Consider the following 19,671-nt stretch of genomic DNA (forward strand, 5'->3'; position numbering starts at 1 on the left):
TGTTTAAGGACCTGTCAATCAACATATCGCAATGTCAGTTTTTCCAATATCGTGCAGCCCTAGTCTGTGGCAACAAAACAAGACTGAATCTTACAAGAAAGGAAGACAAAAAACTCCACAAGATCCAACAGAACAAAATGTGGAAGTTGCATGCGGAAACAGGACACAAGATTAAAAAAATTGTGGAAAAGGATTTTTAGTCTCACTCCCGCTAAATTCTATCTGGTGCAGACCTCCAAAGAAGTGCTTCATACCGATTCAAATCATTAATCATTTTAAACGGTTCATTAAAAGTACCGCCTTTTGGAAACAAGACAGCATTTGGAGAACATTGTTGTTAAAGGGCAAAGTCCACCTTACCTAATCTATTTTTAAAAAGATACATACCTTGTGTTTTAAATCCAAATGGAGGTAAATAGTTGGTAACTTTAGCAAGCCGCTTAAAGTTTCGGTCCAGAAACATGGAAGCTGGCTTACTAAACCTGTAAAAGCATAAGAAACAAAATATAATGCAGGCACGGTCTATGGACAACTAACATTCAGATGTAGACAAATGCAAATTCAGCATATCTAATAGAAGACTGCAAATTTTGCATGGTACCAAAAACATCTCCATGTTAATTCCATATCAAAAGGACTAATAAAATATAGCCAAACAACACATTCCCTTCCTGGACATCAGGAGCTTGGGGAGTCAAAAGGGGCTTTTGTATGTGAGAGGTCTCACTTCATCTCTGCTTTGACCTGTGATTAAAGTTTAAAACAGTGTGACTGAACCAGCACCAATCAATCATGAACCCAGGCCTCCGTTCACCCCTTCTCAAGAGTCGTCGGGGGATACCTTACCCGTAGGCCATTTCCCAGCACACTCCCCTCTTAAAGCTTGATGTGCAAATGCAACGATGAATGCGTGTGCTTCTGACCCACAGATCATCGCTGTCATTTCTTATCTACTCCGCCTGCTACCAAAGGGCTTTTCGACAACATTTAAAGCAATACAAATGGGAAATCTCCAGGAAGTGGAACACTGAGCTGCTCAAAGGTGCCGGTAAGCAGTCTGAACTTTCAGAAGCCATGAGACAACATTTTTCAATACCAGATCCCTTTCAGAGGTCATTTTATAAGAACCAAACAAGTTTAAGACAGCAGAAGCATCTTCCACAAACACTTCGTGAACGCTGCCTCTTTTCTGCTTCCGTAAGTGTGGCCACACGATGGATGTCTGTTTTTACGACCCTCCCAGCTCAACAGGCTCATTATTCATTTAAAAACATGAGGATATTGGATCATTTTTCAAGCTTTTTTTCCCTTTTTTTCCTTTTATAATTAAGTTAGAAAATTGCAGAAGATTGGTCAGGGGGAAGACTAACAAGGAAAGCTTGGTGAGAGGTGCTCCTGCTTTTAGAAAGAAAAAGCAGCAGAACTCCTTTTCCCAAATCTTTTCCAAAGTACAGAGCGGCAAGAGTTAATGACCATCAAAATTCACATTAAAGAGAGCCATTTTACAAGCCTTTTTGGTAACAGGGGACTCTGGTTGCTTTTAAACCATCTAAATCTACAACAATGTCTGATATGTTAGGAAAAAGAGGACAAAGATGATGTCAAGTGAAGAAAAAGTCCGAGCAATGGCAGGAAATGAGATGAGGAAATGAATGGGCTCACTATTAGCAACTGTTTAACAGACTCTGATAAAAGTGTGTCTATTTCATGTACTAATCGCTTAAGGCTAGAGGATGTCCGACAACGTCAAAACCCCCCGAAAAAACGGTCGCATCGGATACTCTTCTGATATCACCTGATAAAATCAGACAAAGCGAAGTCTTGACAAAACAAACTGTGATTAATTAACTTGTGGCTTGTGGGGTGCGGACTAACTCGAATTATAAATAACTGGGCGAGAGAGAGCTTTAGGTCTAAAGACAGACAGGGGTCTGCTTGTCATAAAGGGGTCCTGAACAGGAGGCCTGTGCACATTGTGCTCATTTCCTCATGGCTATCTCTCACTGGGGGCTGTATTTTTATAACCGCCCGCTCAAGTTCAACTAAGACATTTGATTTAAGAGTCCAATACAAACAATTTTGGGAAAGGAGTAGAGGTGTTGAAAATAAAGTTTATTCCATGGGTGAGCCAACGACTGAACTAACAGAGGGCGGGATCACATGGCTTCATGTGGTTTCCTACACATGCAGGGATCCCCTATTAAAATTAAACCGCTAAATGGAGAGATAAGCAATTGCCCAAATGACCACATACATGCAATTGGGCTTTAACCCTAATAGGACCATCCCTACTTTATTCATCCACTGATTAGTGAGGCTGATAAGTTTTTCTAGATTTTAAAAATAAATTGTTTGAATTTCACCTAAGTATAGCAAATTAAGAAAATCATTTCATTTTAAAAGAATTTAAAATCATTTAAAAAACATTTTAAAAAGATGTTTTGAGCATTTTCAAATCCAGACTTTTCTATTTAATAAAGAGCTTTATTATAAAACTGCATAAAGATAAAAGTAAAATTTATAATGACAGTATTCAAAACGATAACAAAGGCGTAGCTTGATGACGCCATGAATGAGCGTGGAAATAATGGGAGTTGTCGTCTTCACCTCCACAGCTGATGAAAACCAATCTGACGGGACTCGGGTAGAAATCATGTTCATGGATGAGCTAATGTATTAAAATTTTATTAACGTTATTGTGGTATGAAGTAGGGCGGGGCTGAAAGCTGTCAGAGCGGAACGAGGCCGGTGGAGCGAATGCTAATGAGAGACCTGCGCGACACACTGATCTCAAGTCCCATGGAGGAGCTCCGGAGCTTTAATTATTATTCTTTGTCGAAGTCAGCCGCTGCAGCTCCTTTCGTTTTGTTGTTTATTGTACGATTTAAATTAAATTGAACATCTGCTTCCTTCCCTGAACTTTGTTACAGTTATGTTTGATCACTTAAATTCACATTTTATTCGGCCACAAGTGCTATAAACTACTAATAGAAGTCACTTTATTTGATTTTGTGGGGTATAGCAGCGCTGTTTAACTTGATCAAAACAATCATACTAAAAATACATTTGAGTGTGTTAAAAGTTGTTAACATTACTGTGTTTGCTCGGTGGCTGGTATGAGACACTTGTTGCACACTGCAGTAAGCTAGATTGATAATTTAATAAATTACTTTGTTTTAAAATGAATTGTATGCCATTAACAAACACTTGTCTGGTGGGAAAAAATGCTGTATTACTGTAAATAAAAATAAAGCTCTTTCTGTTTATGTCATTTTAGCCACTTGTCAAAATAATGTTGTCTGATTTACTATCTGGGTACAAAAATGTTACTCACAGGAAAAATCAAGAAAACAAGATTCAAACCGTATTGAACAAGGATTAGTTTTCTGTGGATGACTGTATCGAAACTGTTTTTCACCTGTCTAAAAAAACACATAATATATTAAAGTTTTGGTGTTTCCTGGAAAATCGAGGATATCGAGGGTAATGCAGACATGACGTCACTGACAGGCGACCCAATGATACGGACCATTACACTGGTTAAAATTGCTGATTTTTGGATTTAAACCTTGTTGGAAACATTTGGGATAATGTAAATCCACAAGTGAACAAAATATATAACATATGGATATTTTAATCCAAAAAACTTACATATTGTGCCTTTAATTATACTTGGTGACTTTATCCAAAAAAGTCCAGGTCCTTTATACAAAAAATGTACACAATTAGTTCTCTTAGATGCTTAAAAAATAACCAACTACAAAACTACTATGCATTTTGATTCATTCAATGGAAACGCTTTGCAATAAGGTTCAATTTGTTGACATTAGCTAGCCTAATGCATTAGGTATCATGGACATGCACTAACAATTTTCCCAGCATTTATTAATGTTATCCGACTACATATACTGCTTGCATAAAATACTTTGCATTTTTTTAAACTTTCAAAAATTCAAGTTTTTTATATTATTAATGAGTATGAATTAACAAGGAACAACAGTATATTTATCATTTATAATTATTGTTGTAAAGTTGTCACTTTGTGAAACTTATTATCTGTTTTATACGTTCAAAAAGTACATAAAATATTTCTTTAGCTCACCATGATTCTGGCAACATCTTAACTGAATCAATGTATCCTAAACATCATTATAAATAATTTATCATGCAATAAAAAAGCTCAAATATTTGTGTTGTAATGATGTGGCAGCAGTGCCTTTTGACCCCGAAAAATAAACAGAGACCCTGAGAACCTTGATCCATCACATGTTAATTAGAGGCACATTGTAGATTCTGTTAACACATATGCAGTTAATTGTTGGGACCTGTTAAAAAGTTTTAGGCACCAATTCAGTCATTGCTCTGCTTTATGGGTCTCTTGATGCTTGTACTGCCTCTTGACAAATAACAACAAAACAAAACTGCATCTTCTGCAACGTGAACTTGCCATTCATGTTGTCAAGTTTTCTTTACACTCTCTCTTCTTTAAAAGGTTATTTCCTTAAATTAATATTTTTGTTTAGTCAGTTATTGTCTAAATCAATCCAGGGCAACCATCTGACTAAATATTGCTGTTGCTATTGTGTGATAGTTACCGTTTTCTGATAGCTGCTAAAATCCCTTCCAGAAATAATCTTGCTTGATTGGTGGAAAAGCTATTTCTAAACAATTTTATGGCGATGAGAGAAATATCCATGAACAAACCAAACCGTGATGCTTAATGTTTATCATCGTTGGGCATGCTGTAGTGGAAAAATTACTTCTGCTAACAATAGCCAGCAGGAGAATTATTACTAAAGATGAGGGAACAATAGAATACGGATGGCAGCAAACACGGAAAGCTCCATCAAAGGGCCATGGCGTCACTGAGGGTCGCTGAGTGTTGTGTGACATCATTGAGAATCGAGGACCGCTCTGAGGATTTAGTCAAATGTAAGAAGTTGACTCATTCGGTTCTCCACAGTGCTTGCTTTACAGAGCATTTTCCTCTCAGCCGCAAAGACAGAATCACTGTCCACTTCCAAAAGAGTTACAACAGGCGCATTGTGGAGCTGACGAGCATGCGGAAGTGGTTGTTTGTTGTGGTAAGTCACAAATTAACAAGGACTTAAAGGATCAGAGGAACAGCTTTCTGTTCAATCTGAGATATTATGAGACTGGCCTCAGGGGCTTCGTAGCTGAGAAGTGACATAGTGTCTCTCGAAACCAGGGAGAGTTGAATACACAAGGAACTTGGTAAATCAGGACTAAAGAAGTAAATCTTTTACAAAGCGGTCTTCCATTCACAGAGTCTGTACATAATTCTGAAGACGACAGAGAGCTCAATATTGCAAAGCCTTCCAGATCAAAAGCAGGTTTAAAAAAAGCTGAACAGATAAAAAAAAAAAGATGAATAAAAACACAGCATTCAGCCAAAGCTTCTTTGTGTACTTCCAACCAAACATCCATCCCATCTGCCATCTTCAATTATCCTCCTTTTGAAATATGAAATACCTTTTCTCAAAAGAACAGTGACCAAATTCAAGTGAAACTGCAACAGACCTCAATTCATATCAGCAATCAACAATAAGAATGTTTTTCTGTCAGACACCACTTTGATGAACAATTCATTTTATATTTAGACATTTTTTTCATATAATTTCAACAATATCACTCATCTCAGACAGCTAACTTTAACTATGGTGCACCAAATTCTTTTTTCTGAAACACCAACACTGTAATGTAATAACCAACAGTCAAATAAAAACTGAGTTGTACAAACATTTAAACTGCATGCAAGGCAGTTTTTTAATAATCAAATTATGTTTCTACTCAAACTTGTAGAAACATTTAAACGGTGGCTGTAATATTTATTTTGACAAATTTATTCAAACATACATTAAAGTGCCCCATTATGCTATTTTAAAGGTTCCTAATTTTCTTTTGTTTACATGCACCCTAGGTCAAAAAACACTTTAATTTTCTCATAATATCCATTGCACATCATCTATTTTCTCCAAGAGTCTAAAAATGGTTTGTTCAAAGATTCAGTCTCTCTTATGACGACAACATAAACCAAACTCTTCCAGGCCTCAGCTACAACTAGAGTGTTTTGTATAGGTTCAAAGTAGAGGTTTGCAGGCAGCCAATGAAGACCAAAGGCTGGCATTATGCAAATTTGTTACATTGTTACATAGGTATGTAACAGGAAATGAAATTGGAATTGCTGACAACTCAACACTTCTTTATTTTAGGAGACAATAACTTTAATTGTCAGGTACTTTGATATTTAAGGGAGTTTTCGCACCAAGGTCCGAACCAAAGTTCATGTTTTGATACATTTGATACATTCGGTAAGTTTTGGTTTGGTTTCACATTGCAATTATGCAAGCGCACTTAAAAACTTTACATTACATGCTTACGTCCTGTCGTTATCATCTATTTAGGCTGCATCCTTACACTGATTGATTTGTAAACGGACGTGAGTCTGACGTCAGTGTGAAGTCAATTCGGCGGGTAACTTTGACAAGAATGAATGAAGAGATGCATATCGTTGCCACTTTACTGTTATTATTACGGCATTAACACCTGCAGCACCAACTATACTCGAGGCTAGTTCAAATTCCCCAAATGAACGTCCTCGTTCTGCAAACGTTTTATCGCCACCGGCAGGAAAGGAGGAGAAGACTGCAAGCAATCCTGTGATAACCACCGGAACTTCCTGTAAATGGTCTGAAAGTCCGAACAATACAGAAAATGCTTTCCCACTAGAAACGAACCAAACCTTTGTTCAGTTTGATCCGGACCAAGGCTACCTCTTTTCATCGGACCAAATTTCGTCTGTTTGGTCCGGGGGAGGTTTCACACCTGTAATTTTGATTCGGATCACACTGAAAAGTCAGAAAATCTGGACCAAACATGGTAGGTATGGAAGGGCGCTAAAACTCTTTAGACCCATTACACTCACAAACAGCTATATTACATGGCATGAAAGGTAATATTTGAAAAAACATAATAGGGACACTTGAAATAATTATGATTAAGACATCACTAACAGGATAAGTAAAAATATAATAAATATGTTATACAGAGCATATTTACCTATTATAGCTTATACATGTGTGTGCACGAAAAAGACATCAGAAAAGCACTAATTTCAGCTGAAACTTAAACGGTTTATAAGTGGCCTAAATATCAGTGCATCACTCTTTTAAAACAGCAGATTGTGCAACAACATGTACAATGCGTTGCAGAAAAAGGCAAAGGGTAATTTTTATTGTCGAACCCTGAGTATTATGTTAATAAAAAAATCGGTTCATACTTTGGATAGATAGCAGTCATTTTGGCAGCTGCATAGCCAGGTTTGCAGGATCCTTCACTGAGGTTTCCATACTTGTACACCAACTCTGGAGGCCTGTAGACAGTTAGAGAGGAGAAGAAAGAGGAGGCATTCATTTTGGGTTGTAAATGTTACACCTGACAGGAATATCAGACAGCATAACTATACTACAGGGTAATGGTGAATCTGAGGTATATTGTTTTTATCTTGCCTGCCACATGATGGATGACATCTAGATCAGGATGTGATGGATTACTTTGTGAAACTTCGTTTATCGCTGATGTGTTAAATAATAAATGAAATAGTCAAACAATAGGAATGCAACACATTTTGCTGGCTGCACAAACTGAGCGTGTTTATTTCATACTTATTTTCTGAAAGAATGTTCTAAACTCAAAACAGCTAACGCTCTAAAGACAGCGTTTGCGGTATGATGTTACCACAGAATTGTTTTTTTTACTTGCCCCTCAGTTTTATTTTTATAGGAAAAATGCAAAAACTGGTTACACGCTCAGTAAACTAAACAGGGCCAGCGTTCCGGGTTGTTTAAAAGCTGAAATGTAAAGTACTTACACTAATTATTCCATAAAGCTAGTTTATTTTTTTAACTATAAAGTTCTCTACTTTTCTAGATGAATAAACATCTGGTTATGCGTGACAGAAGTTTGCACAATGCAAACAATGCTTTACAGACAGCAATACCATATAACTCATGTCTTGATAAAATCTGTAATGTTTGGAATCCTGCGGTTATACTTTTAAAAACTGTGTATTTTAATGTTTATTGTCTCCATTGTAGTTTCCTTACAGTATTTTTTTATTTAATTTTTGTTTAAATGTTGTCATTTTAATCAGGGTAGAGTTATACAGTCAAAAATATTTGGTATGACAAAAAAGTTAAAAACTTGAACAGAATCTGGAATATTCAGGCCTCTTTTTAAAAGACTTAAAGTATTCTATTATTTTTAGATACATTTACACCAACATTCAAAATGATGGGGTCGATAAGATTTAAAAAAAAAAAAAGAATGCATTAAATCTGACCTTTTACATTGTTACAAAAATACTGTCAATTAAATGCTGTTCTTTTGAACTCCTCAAAACAATAATGTAAAATCTTTTTGTATTTTGACCAAAAAATTCAGCCTATGTGAGCATAAGATAATTCTTTCAAAAATATATCTTACAGACCCAAAATTTTTGAAATACATTATATATAATATATCAAGTGGTTGTAACAATAATAAAATATCGAGAAATCCTCTAAATGGATGAGGGCAGCAGACACCCTCCTACCACCTAAACTGAGCGGCATCATTAATAACCTGCAGCTCACAATGAAAGCAGTTCAAATAAACAGGTGAAGAGGACACAGGTCAGGTCTGAGAGGCCAATGGGTTTGTTTGTGTGTGTGTGTGTGTGTGTGTGTGTGTGTGTGAGAGAGAGAGAGAGAGAGCGAGAGAGAGAGAAATAAGGACTATCAGAGACTGGAGGTGGTTGAGAATGGACACATGCTGGCTGGACCACCTTGTTAAAAGGCATCTAAAGCATCAACTGTGTTAATCTCAATACTAGATTAAAAATCACTATTAAATAACTATGTCCATTTTTCTGAAGTGTCAGTAATGCAATAAAAAAAAAAACATGTTCTCCGAATTTACATTGTTGATAAAATGCCGAAACCCCAGGTTTCAACATCAACATCACATTGTCTGACACTAAGTGTCTTTTCAACAGTTAAAATAAAAGCCACAAGACACTTTTATTTGCTGAAGCCTTCATTTTGATGAAGTGGTTGGCCCAATGGGACAGTGTCATATTTTGTTGTCTTTGAGCAGCAGAGCGGATGGTGGATTGAGGCCAACTGAATGATGAAGTGCACCACACAGACAGTTTTTGCTCACAGCGTCAATGAAATCTAAACCTGTCGAAGGCTTTGCTTATTGTACGTGCACATGGTGTGGACAGACATGCCTTCACTGATGCTCAACACTGAGAAATTAGGGCGAGGTGAGAGTCTGAGAGTATGGCTGCTTCAAAGATGAAATGTAAACATATACCTACCACACACAGACCTATCATACATCACAACACTTCACACAAGGTCGCTGGAATAGATTGCTCAAAGACACTGATGGCACTGAATGGGGGCAAAAGCCTTTATTGCTTTTAGGACTTTTTAGTACCTTATTTATAGTATTTATTTATATTTCTCTATCTAATATATGTATTGCTACAACTACTTGATATATTAAATACTACTATATCAAAAGTTTGGGGGTAATTTTTAAAAGAAATTCAGCAAAGATGCATCCAATTGATTAAAAGTGACTAAAGCCATTTATAAAGATTTATATTTCCCCCCAAAAAAGCTGTTGAACCTTCTATTCAAAGAATCCAGAAAAGAATCCATGGAAACGCATCATTTTTAGAATGATTTCTGAAGGATCATATGACACTGAAGAATAGAGAAATGTCTTTGCCATCACAGGAATAAATTAAGTTTAAAAGAATATATATTTTAAAAAACGTTTATTTTGAAACGCATTTTATATTTCACAAGTTTACAGTTTATACTTTATGTTTCATTTAATAAATAGCATTGTTGAGCATAAGCAATACATTTTGGAACAATAACATTTGTATTTTTAAAAATTTATTTCTTACACTTCAGGACAACTGACCTGAACTTGTGAAAGTATAAAAGTAATGTGGTCAAAAAGAAACTGTGACCAGTGACATCATCGAATACCTATAATACACATTCTTTATGTAATTAAAAATCATAATAGTAAAAAAAATAATAATAATAATTAAAGTTGCGTGCAGCATTTATTGGGGTTGAAGCGGTTAAGGCCTTTATGCACATGAGTAAAAAGATAGTGTTTTATTTAGCAAGGATGTAAAGCCATGCCACTTAGAAAACCAAAAGTAAAATGTGGAGTACACTCAATGAAATAATGGATAGGATATAGTCAAATTCCTTCTTTTATTGATATGGGTGACTTATTTTTAACTATTTTTAAACCATATGAAATTGGAAATTATTTCTGATTTTTTCATTAATAAAGTTCATAAATTAAGAGAAGAAATGTTGTTTGGGAGAACCAGTTTGCCACATCTTTAATATCAGTATTCAAAAGAGATGCAAAGGTTATTCATCTTTAGACAAATGCAGCCCTGGGTTTTAATGGTTATAATAGTCGACCAATAAGTTTGCTACCAGTTCTTAGCAAAGCATTGAAAATTAATGTTTTGTGAGCAAATTCAATTAATTTTTAAGGAGAATAATTTGCTCTCTAATTTTCAGCAGGCATATTGACAGAGCATAGATTGATGACAATAACTTATTAGCAGTATTGTTAGATTTTAGCTCAACTTTAGATGTACTGGATCATAAATTATTGCTGCAACTGAAATGTTACAAGTTTTCTTCTCATACTGTACATTGGTTTAAATGTTAACTGTCTAATGGGACAATGTGTATTTTATAATGGAAGTTATTCAGATGTGAAAGAGTTGCAATGTGGTGTGCCTCAAGGAAGTTGTTTAAGACCAATGATCTTCATCTTGTTTTAAAGTGTGCATGGACAGTCATGCATGCAGATGATAAAACATTATATTTACCTGCAACATTAATTTAGCAGTTGTCTACTGCTTTTGATGAGGAAATACAATTGGCATTATGGGGTATGGAATAATTGGTTCTAAAACCAAAAGCATTGTGTTTGCATCAAATTGCATCAAAAGTTGATTGCATCAAAAGTTAAATTTGTCTGTAAAGAGTGTGCCTATTGAACAGGTAGAGGAAATACAACTTCTTGGAGTTATATTAGATGGTAGACTGAAGTAGTCAAAACAGATAGAAAATATGGTAACAGGTATGGGAAGAGGTTTGTCTATTATTAAGAGATGTGTAAACGGTTTACCACAACTAATTTACTAAGGAAAAATATGTTTTTTAAATTTTTTTTGACAGTTATAGCACCATGTCTTGCCTGATCTCCACCTCTTTTATTAGATGTCCTCAAAGTGTGCCCATACATATGCGTGTCAAAGTTTTGAAGTTTAGACGGGTGACATTGATTGGATTGTTTTGTCAGTTCCTAACATAATTTTAACGTTTGGGTGTTATTGTTCAGCTATTGACATATGTTTTCAAATTTCCTGTGGTGGTTTTGTCTCGATCGGACTAACGGTTTAGAAGATAATCGCAAGTTTTTTTAATCGCTAAATGACATCGTTACACAAACCATAAGGCGAAACCTGGCATGTTTTGTATCGTTGGACTCGGCAAGGATTCAGGAGTCTAAGGAGGTCACTTCCATAAAAAACACAGGCTTGAATCTTCTCAGGCTCCTTCATGACATTGTGCCGATGATGCATTCTGAGTTTTTTGAGATGCGCCAATGTTCTCATAAGCCCTTTTCACACAGAGATTTTGGAAAATACAAGGATAAAGTGACCCGGGATTTGACCCGAGAGAGTGCGTTCACACACAACCCGTAAAGACACGTGACATCGATGTTACATGTAATGTCTCAGCAGCGTCTATAGTTTGCTTATGAGCTGCGTTTTCTCTCTCTCTACGCTCCACGAAACTACGCTTGTGCATTTTTTTCTCTGATTCGATCATAAGCTAGCACATTACGTACTGTTTCACTACGACACGGCATTGATTACGGCTTTTGTTCACACAGCGCGTGTTCCGGGACTGATCCCGGGAATGTTACTAGGTCCCCAATGCGGCATCGATCCCGGCATCAATCCCGGGTCGTGTTTGCGTTCACACAGAAGGCGTTCTGTCAATTTCCCGTCAATTTTCCCGGATCAACGCGCAGTGTGAAAGGGGCTATAGACTATCATGGCACCCCGGACAAAGACACAGCATGCCAATTTTCATCGGACTAACGGTTGGGTGCGGTTATAGCCATTTTCATGATTTTTTTCCTTGTTAAAGCGCCACCAAGTGGACAATCGTCGCATTTTTTTTTTTCATGTGACCTCAAATGGAGCTCATAAACATGTGTCCCGAGTTTAGCAAAAATATCTCTTTCTGTTCACAAGTTAGCTATTTTAGTAAAATTGGCTACGGTCACATCGAACATTTTGCTTCCCCTTAGCGACCGTGAATTGAAATTTCAAATTTGTTTTTGGTGATTATTGATAGCCCCCCTAAAGAATATTTGTGCAGTGGTTTGGTTCCGATCAGCCCAAAAACCTAGGAGTAGTTTGCAAAAGTAGGTTTTTCAAAAAAACTCAATTTACTCGAAAATGGCGCCTAAAGGGCGAACAAATCTGAGGCATGAGCCAAGGATTCTAACGATATAAGACACATTTAACATTTAGATTATTTTGTGGAAATTTTCTCTCTATTGGTGAAAAGGAAGGGATTGTATCATACAGAATACTTACAGCTTTGAGTCCAGATTCAGCAAGAACCCTTGCTTATCAAACACTGTGAACAGAAAGATGAAAATGAACATTAACACAGAACATCATAAGCCAAACACAAAAAGAAATGTAAATCCTCACTTGTTATGCCATCATCATGTCAAAATGCATCACTGGTGCATTTTTGTACCACTAAACATGTAAATAATAATTAACATTCAAATAGTTAGGTCATCATCTAAAGGAGTTTAGTGTACGCGGAAGCAGCAGCAATATAAGATTGGATCAGCCAAAACATTCCACATTTCAGCTGGGAAACTGTTACAAAGCAGCTCTCCACCTATGAGGGCTTCATTAGACCATAGGTGTCTATGAGGTGTCAATGATGCTAAGCCTTCAAAAAAGAAGAGAAAAAACAGAAGTGTGAGCGGAGGGAAAATGAAAAAGCAGTAAACCAAAACTCCTGTGCATACTTAAGTATGCCTATTTCATTCCTTCTGGTCAATAAAAACAGTAACATGTTCAACGTTAAGCATGCTTAATGCGATAGCTAGAGCAGTGCCGCTAGAAACAACAACAAAAAAAACATTTAACAAAATACCAAATATTTACCAAGCAGACTGAAATAATGGGCTCAGCAAAAGGACTTATGAACAGGTAAATGTGGAACAAAACATTAATTCAGCTGCTACATTCTCATTAGCAACACTTGTAGCATTCTAATCATACGAGGACAGCATTGCTAATCATACGGCACTAAGGCATGGAGAGGAGAGTTTGAGAACGCCACTGATGCTCTCCAGACAGATGCTGCAGAATGGAGAGGAGGAACTGGTTAGAAAGTGACCACTGCTGAAAAGGAATTATTCACAGTGTTGGCAATTCAGAGACAGACCCTCCAAGGGTGTTTTAACTGTGGGAACCACAGCAAGCAAACTCTTAGATACTCGCCGGGGTCAGACATGAACCCTTTCAGATTAAGGTCAAAGTTTTTGATTATAATTTCACAGGGATGTAAAGTGGGTTGCAGAAAAAAATAACACCAAAAACTGACAAAGCGTCTCTAGTATAGGTTTAGGCTGGTTTAGCAGTGTAACACTGGCAACCTGCAAATCACTGTGATTTATAATGCAAGTATTTGCAAAATGAAGGGTGAAAACACATTCATATTATAACTAACACATTTTGTTATAGTCATGAAAACATCATTCTAAGGTATGAAGGCTAAGATGTGATTTTCATTCATAGTGTATCGTATGTTGGTGGCATGTGTGTGTTGTTCTGTATGTATCCCAATGACAATATAATTACTGATATAATTAACAAGATACTGAAGTTTGTTTATATTATTGTATGGATTTAACTTGGTTTCATGTGTAATGCAAAATAACTTTTAAAATAAAAAAGGAAATATCCCTATTAATCATTTACTTAATCAAAATATTATGTATTTATCACAATTCCCACTTAAAAATAATACAATGAAAATAATCTGTGATGTCATATTTAAAAAAAATATATGGTAATTTTGTATATATATTTTATAAGTTTCTCTTGGAGACTTAATCAGCATTTCGATGTTTACACTTAACACCAATCTCATTAATTTCAAGTTCAACTCTGTTCTGAAAAAAAACAAGACTTTTAAAAAAACAAAGCACAATACTGACTGTAAATAAATGAGATTCACTTTTTGGTGGTTACGGCACTGGTGCTCGGAGAAACACGATTTCTTAAAAGTTTAACAGTAACCTTTTAAATGAAGGGGGGGGGGGGGGGGGGCTGATATTGACCCATGTACACTATCTTAAAACTCTTTCACACCAAGTGTGACATACAACATTTTGAATAGAAAGATTATTATGCAGCTATTCACAGCAGCGAAGAACTTTCTCTGACATTGTTTTTAATGTCTGTTGAATATTTTTTGTTTTGCCTGGGGATGAAAACACACCAACCAAAAAGATCTGAGAACGACTGATTGCATATACAGTTCACTAACATTTAAAAGTTTGGGGTCAATAAGACATTTTAAATGTTTTTTAAAGAGGTCGTCAGTCACCAAAGCTGCATTTATTTGATCAAAAATACAGTATCAACACTAATATTATAAAATGTTATAAAAAAAAGAAGAAGAAAGTTTTCTATTTGAATTTATTTTAAAATGTAATTTATTCCTGTGATGTCAAGGCTGAATTTTCGATTACATTTTCATCATTATTAATCCAAGTTCAGAAATTATTTTAAAATACATTTCTAAAACGGTTGTGCTGCTTAATACAACTTTTCAGGATTCTTTGATGAAACGGCATTTATTTGAAAAAAAAAATTTTTTGTAACAATGTAAAAAATCTTTCCAGTCAGACCCGGACACGGTTACCGTGGTAACAAACAACAATACCTTAGTTATGTGAACTGACTTTTATTTAAGAAAAATATATTTATATTAGGTGTTATGCACCACATTTGAGTTTCAGCAAGAACCAATGAGGTTTATTCTCGTGTTACACAGCACGTTTGAGCTTCCGCAGGAACCAATGAGGTTCATTCTAATTTTTGGGTGAACTACCCCTTTAAGGTACTGGTCAGGCACAAAGCGGGGGACCTTTCAGGTATCTGTCCTAGCTGGTGTGAGCTTTGCTGTCATTCAGCTCGACCTGTTGTACTGGTGAAAATTCATTTCATTATTTGTTGGTTTGTTTTTTGTTTCTCATATCGCATTTGGTGTGAAAGTGTCTTTCGTGAGTAATGTAGTAGAGGACATTATCTCTGGACTACCAGGCCTCCCATAATAACTGCTAGGGTTCTCATGTTGACCAGAGTGCACTCTTTGCAGTAAGGCTGTACCTGAGCCTACTGTTCGTCCCACGGAGACAGGACCCTCCACCACCGGCTCTGAAACACAAGACCATCAATTAGGCCTCGTGGTTCTGTCCTTGACGCAATCTTCTGGAAACTTTGAGGTCACGCTGAATGACCCTCAGGCCAAACCCACAATCGTCAACCTATTTCAAACAGTACGAACTAGAAAGTTGCATTAGTTCCAAGAATTACATGAGGTTGAAAATGCCAGGATGCCCATCACCATAATTTCCAGCTGATACCATTAGCTGCCTGTGCAGTAAAATTGATTATAAAAAAAATAACAAAAGAATAAAAAAAGCCCAGATGGATAATGATGTTAGTACCCAACGGAGAACCCATTGATTATTTCACCAGTCCCCAATAATCGCCACAACAGAAGGAGCGGTGGAGAGTTTCTACCTTTGGTCACATGGGATTTGACAGTATTTTTAGTGACTTTACTGACTTTTACTGTGCCCGTCACATCTGTGAAACAAAAGAGTTAAAAATTAGCAGACCTGCTATATATGTGCAAAGTCAAACAGTATATGATAATAAGGGTAAACATTATGAACATGCAGAAACCAAAAACACACATTAGTATACAGTGGCTTCAGAAAGTTTTTAGGTTTTATGCCACAGATCTTCTTTCAAAATGGACAAAACCAGCTTTGAAACTGATTCCACTTGAGTCTTGAACATTTAACACTATATCTCCACTGCGTCAAAGCAGCATGTCATCTCACAATTAGGGGTGGGCGATATGAACATCTATCATGATACGAGTAATTTTATTTCACGATAACGATATATTACGATGTAGTTATTTTTGCTTTAAATAAGGTTTTTATATCTAAAATTTTATACCATTGAAATTTCATAAATCTCATCAGCAATTTCAATATCACAAAAAACTAATAATAAGTAAAACAAGCTTACTGAAGACAAGTGAACAGTCAGTGATAAAATAAGAAAAAAGAAACAAATTACAAGCAATAGGATAAAAAAACTACAATAGAACAACGACACAAATGAAATAGACCTGAAAAAAATACCTGAAAAAATTACCAGAAAAAAATTCAAGCACTAAATAAGAAATACTACATAAATTGTATATAATTAATTAAATGTACAAAAAAACTCCAAAGTCTTTACTGTGCAAATGAAATATAAATGTATTCTTATTAAAGTTAGAAAAGTGATTTAGCCAGGCACAATGAGTGATTATTTCTTTGTCTTTTGTTGTTTGATTAAGATTAATGGCACAGACAGCAACAGGAATATTAAACTGCTGCCACTTTAAGACCAAATGCACGGATCCAATATACTGTGACACATACGCTTTCTCAACTGTTTACGCTCACTTAAGAAATAAATGACTATTTACGAGGATACTGCATTTGTGTGTGCATTTGACCTTTCAAACCCAATTAGGTGGCAAAAAGACCTCAGTTCAGTACTCATGCACTCTATAAGCAGCGGCTTCATGTGCGTCTCTCAGATAGACCTCAGAAACCATCTCCCAGACACATATACCAAAATGAGTTCTAACATATCTCTTTCACTGCTTTTTGCACTTAAAGGATTTAAAATCACTTGTTTTTAAATTTCAATGTTTAAAATTGCATGCAAGCTTATGTGGCAGCGCAGCACATCAATGTCACGTGAGTGCCCAACTGCATTGGAGACGATAGTCCACAATCTCTCCCGGTTGACAAATTTCTACCGGTTAATCGTGTCTACCAGTATATCGCCCACCCCAACTAACAGTATTCACTAACATGGACCAATCAGCTGGAAGTTTGATGCTAGACTTTAGCAACATTAAAATTGAAACTATCCTACATTTTTACGTTTGTTTGTGAGCCTATAAAAAACATGTTATTTTAGAATAGTAAATATTACACCATTGCTGCTACTGCATAATTAGCTCAAAACAAAGATGATTTAAATTAGAAGGCCAGAAATCACGCTAAGTTTGACAATGGTAAAAAGATATTTAATAGCTTTTATTTAATTTAAGGATGAACGTCATAAAACAACGTCATAAAACAATTTAATTTCAGACGAACAAGAAAAATAAAGTGTAGCTCTACAGATCGTCACTTCAACTTACTTTAACCAACTGAACTTTCAATGCAGACAGCTCCATTGATTATAATGTGATCTTTTTAGTTTGGATGCATCATGAGGCTCGTGTCCTGTATAGAGTAGATACAGTGTAATAGTTTTGCTATGAACCTGGATCTGGGCGAGTTCTCCACCCAGTAGACTCTCTAAAGTTCAATAACATTCGATTTATAACGAGCATTTGTATTTAAAAAAATAAAAAAAATTGTTTTTGCCCTCTCTTTGTCATTTATCATCAAAATAGGGTTGCGTTTCCTTCCCTTGTACCATTCTCAGAGCCATTTATTGTGATTTGTCTTTACAATGTGTCCTGAAGTGCCTTTCATAACAGGGGTGAGGTTAATTAAAAAAAAAACATCCCAGGTTCACAAAATTTTCCAAAATAAACTGGGCGCAGCTGTCGAAATGTGCCGTTTATAATTAATCTAACTTTTTCCATAGAGGTTCAAGATACCAAAGTCAGCAAAGGCAAACATGAATTGAACAAACTGAGAACAACTTGCTTGCTGAACACTAAATAATCTCGGAGACTGTACATGAGGAGAGGAATAAATGAAGCAACCTGCCAAATCCATTTCCTCAGCTGCGTTTCTGAGAGCCAATAAGAAACCATTAATCAATAAAACTTCAAAATAATTGTAGCAACCAAATAGTTATTTGCCTCATCATCGGTCTATAGCACAGACTATTTTCCATATGAAATGAAAACACTTTATTCTGTCTTATCAAGTAGAACATCAATCATATTTACACTATTTACACATTTCGGGCCCTATTGCAGATCAGGAACACGGGGACCGTTCTGGCTTGTCTGCACCAGGACCGAGCCGTTTTCCAACAGCATGCTAAAGTACTTTAGCATACATGATAAACATCATGCTGCGGTGGTAGTGTGTGTGTGTGTGTGTGTGTGTGTGTGTGTGTGTGTGTGTGTGTGTGTGTGTGTGTGGACTGAAGTCGCATTTCCAATATCTCCAAAATTCAATATTTGATTGTTGCATTATGCCCCCTAGTGGAAGTTGCATGGAACTTACAAATCATTTGTGAACCAGCCGTTACCCTCTGCTTATTCAAAATAAATGAATAAAAATGTATTATTAATATATCCACACAAAACAAATGACCAAAAAAAAAGTTTTCTATAGCTATATAATGAAAAGAATTACTTCAAATATAAATGTTCATTGAAGCCCTTTTTGCAGAAATGAAAAAAAGGGGAAAATACTTGTTTTTATTTATTTTTACTAATCTTAGGCCTGGCTTCACAGAAAGGGCTTAGATTAAGCCAGGATTAGTCCTTAGTTCAATTAGGATATTTAAGTAGCTTTTATAAATGTTTTTTGTTTGTTTATTAAAATTTTAACGCCATGTTAGCATCGATGCTATTTACATGGCAAACACAAGGTCAGTATCCCAATCCATAAAGTTTGACATAAGATAGAAATTCTAAAATACATTTCGGGGATACATTAAGAATATTCAATGTAAACATGTTTCTGAATAAAAGCGTTTCTAGCAGTATCATAAAAATGACAGTCCAACAGAATATGTTTAACAGTCCAAGGAAAGTGACACGAGAGACATCAAGAAGGAACTTCGCTAATTAGAAACTAATTAAAGTTATGGAAATTTTGACAATTATGGGCTGACAAGACCTTGAGTCAGAGGCATTAAAAAATGTTCCGTTCTTGACCCTTCTCAATATTTTCCAGAACCAGGAGTAATGTTCGAGACTCAGCTGTGCATTTTAAGATATCTCAGTGCAAGTGGTTTACAGTTAGAACAACCCAAACATTTTTAGTCTGGGACTAGGCTTAAGCCTTGTCTGTGAAACCAGGGGTTATTATTGTAACATGCAGTCTTGTGGTTGCATGTGTTCTAGCAGCAAATACAATACGGTTGGTATAATAAACCATCATAAGCCAGCAGCGGCCTCTGTGAATATAACCCGTACTGTGGTGTTCTCCCTCCCTCTAGTGGCTGAG

The 19,671-nt window shown here is 36.0% G+C and overlaps 1 protein-coding gene across 6 annotated transcripts in view; it reads right to left on the minus strand.

The window, feature by feature from the left end:
* Positions 1-19,671, minus strand: part of st3gal3b (ST3 beta-galactoside alpha-2,3-sialyltransferase 3b) — a 75,319-nt gene that overhangs the window by 34,888 nt on the left and 20,760 nt on the right. For 2 of the 6 annotated variants that reach the window (XM_077219397.1, XM_077219468.1), the window contains exons 3-7: positions 15,977-16,042; positions 15,560-15,607; positions 12,734-12,776; positions 7,301-7,393; positions 388-482 (exon numbers count right to left, since the gene is read on the minus strand). In XM_077219397.1, coding sequence (XP_077075512.1) covers positions 388-482; positions 7,301-7,393; positions 12,734-12,776; positions 15,560-15,607; positions 15,977-16,042 — 345 coding nt within the window. The remainder of the gene's footprint in view (positions 1-387; positions 483-7,300; positions 7,394-12,733; positions 12,777-15,559; positions 15,608-15,976; positions 16,043-19,671) is intronic. The other 4 variants (XM_077219547.1, XM_077219612.1, XM_077219690.1 and 1 more) reach the window with 2 other exon arrangements.

Source organism: Siphateles boraxobius, unplaced genomic scaffold, assembly GCF_051911475.1.
Source record: "Siphateles boraxobius isolate OS27281-9 unplaced genomic scaffold, OSU_SipBor_1 1, whole genome shotgun sequence".
In the NCBI taxonomy this organism is placed as follows: domain Eukaryota; kingdom Metazoa; phylum Chordata; class Actinopteri; order Cypriniformes; family Leuciscidae; genus Siphateles; species Siphateles boraxobius.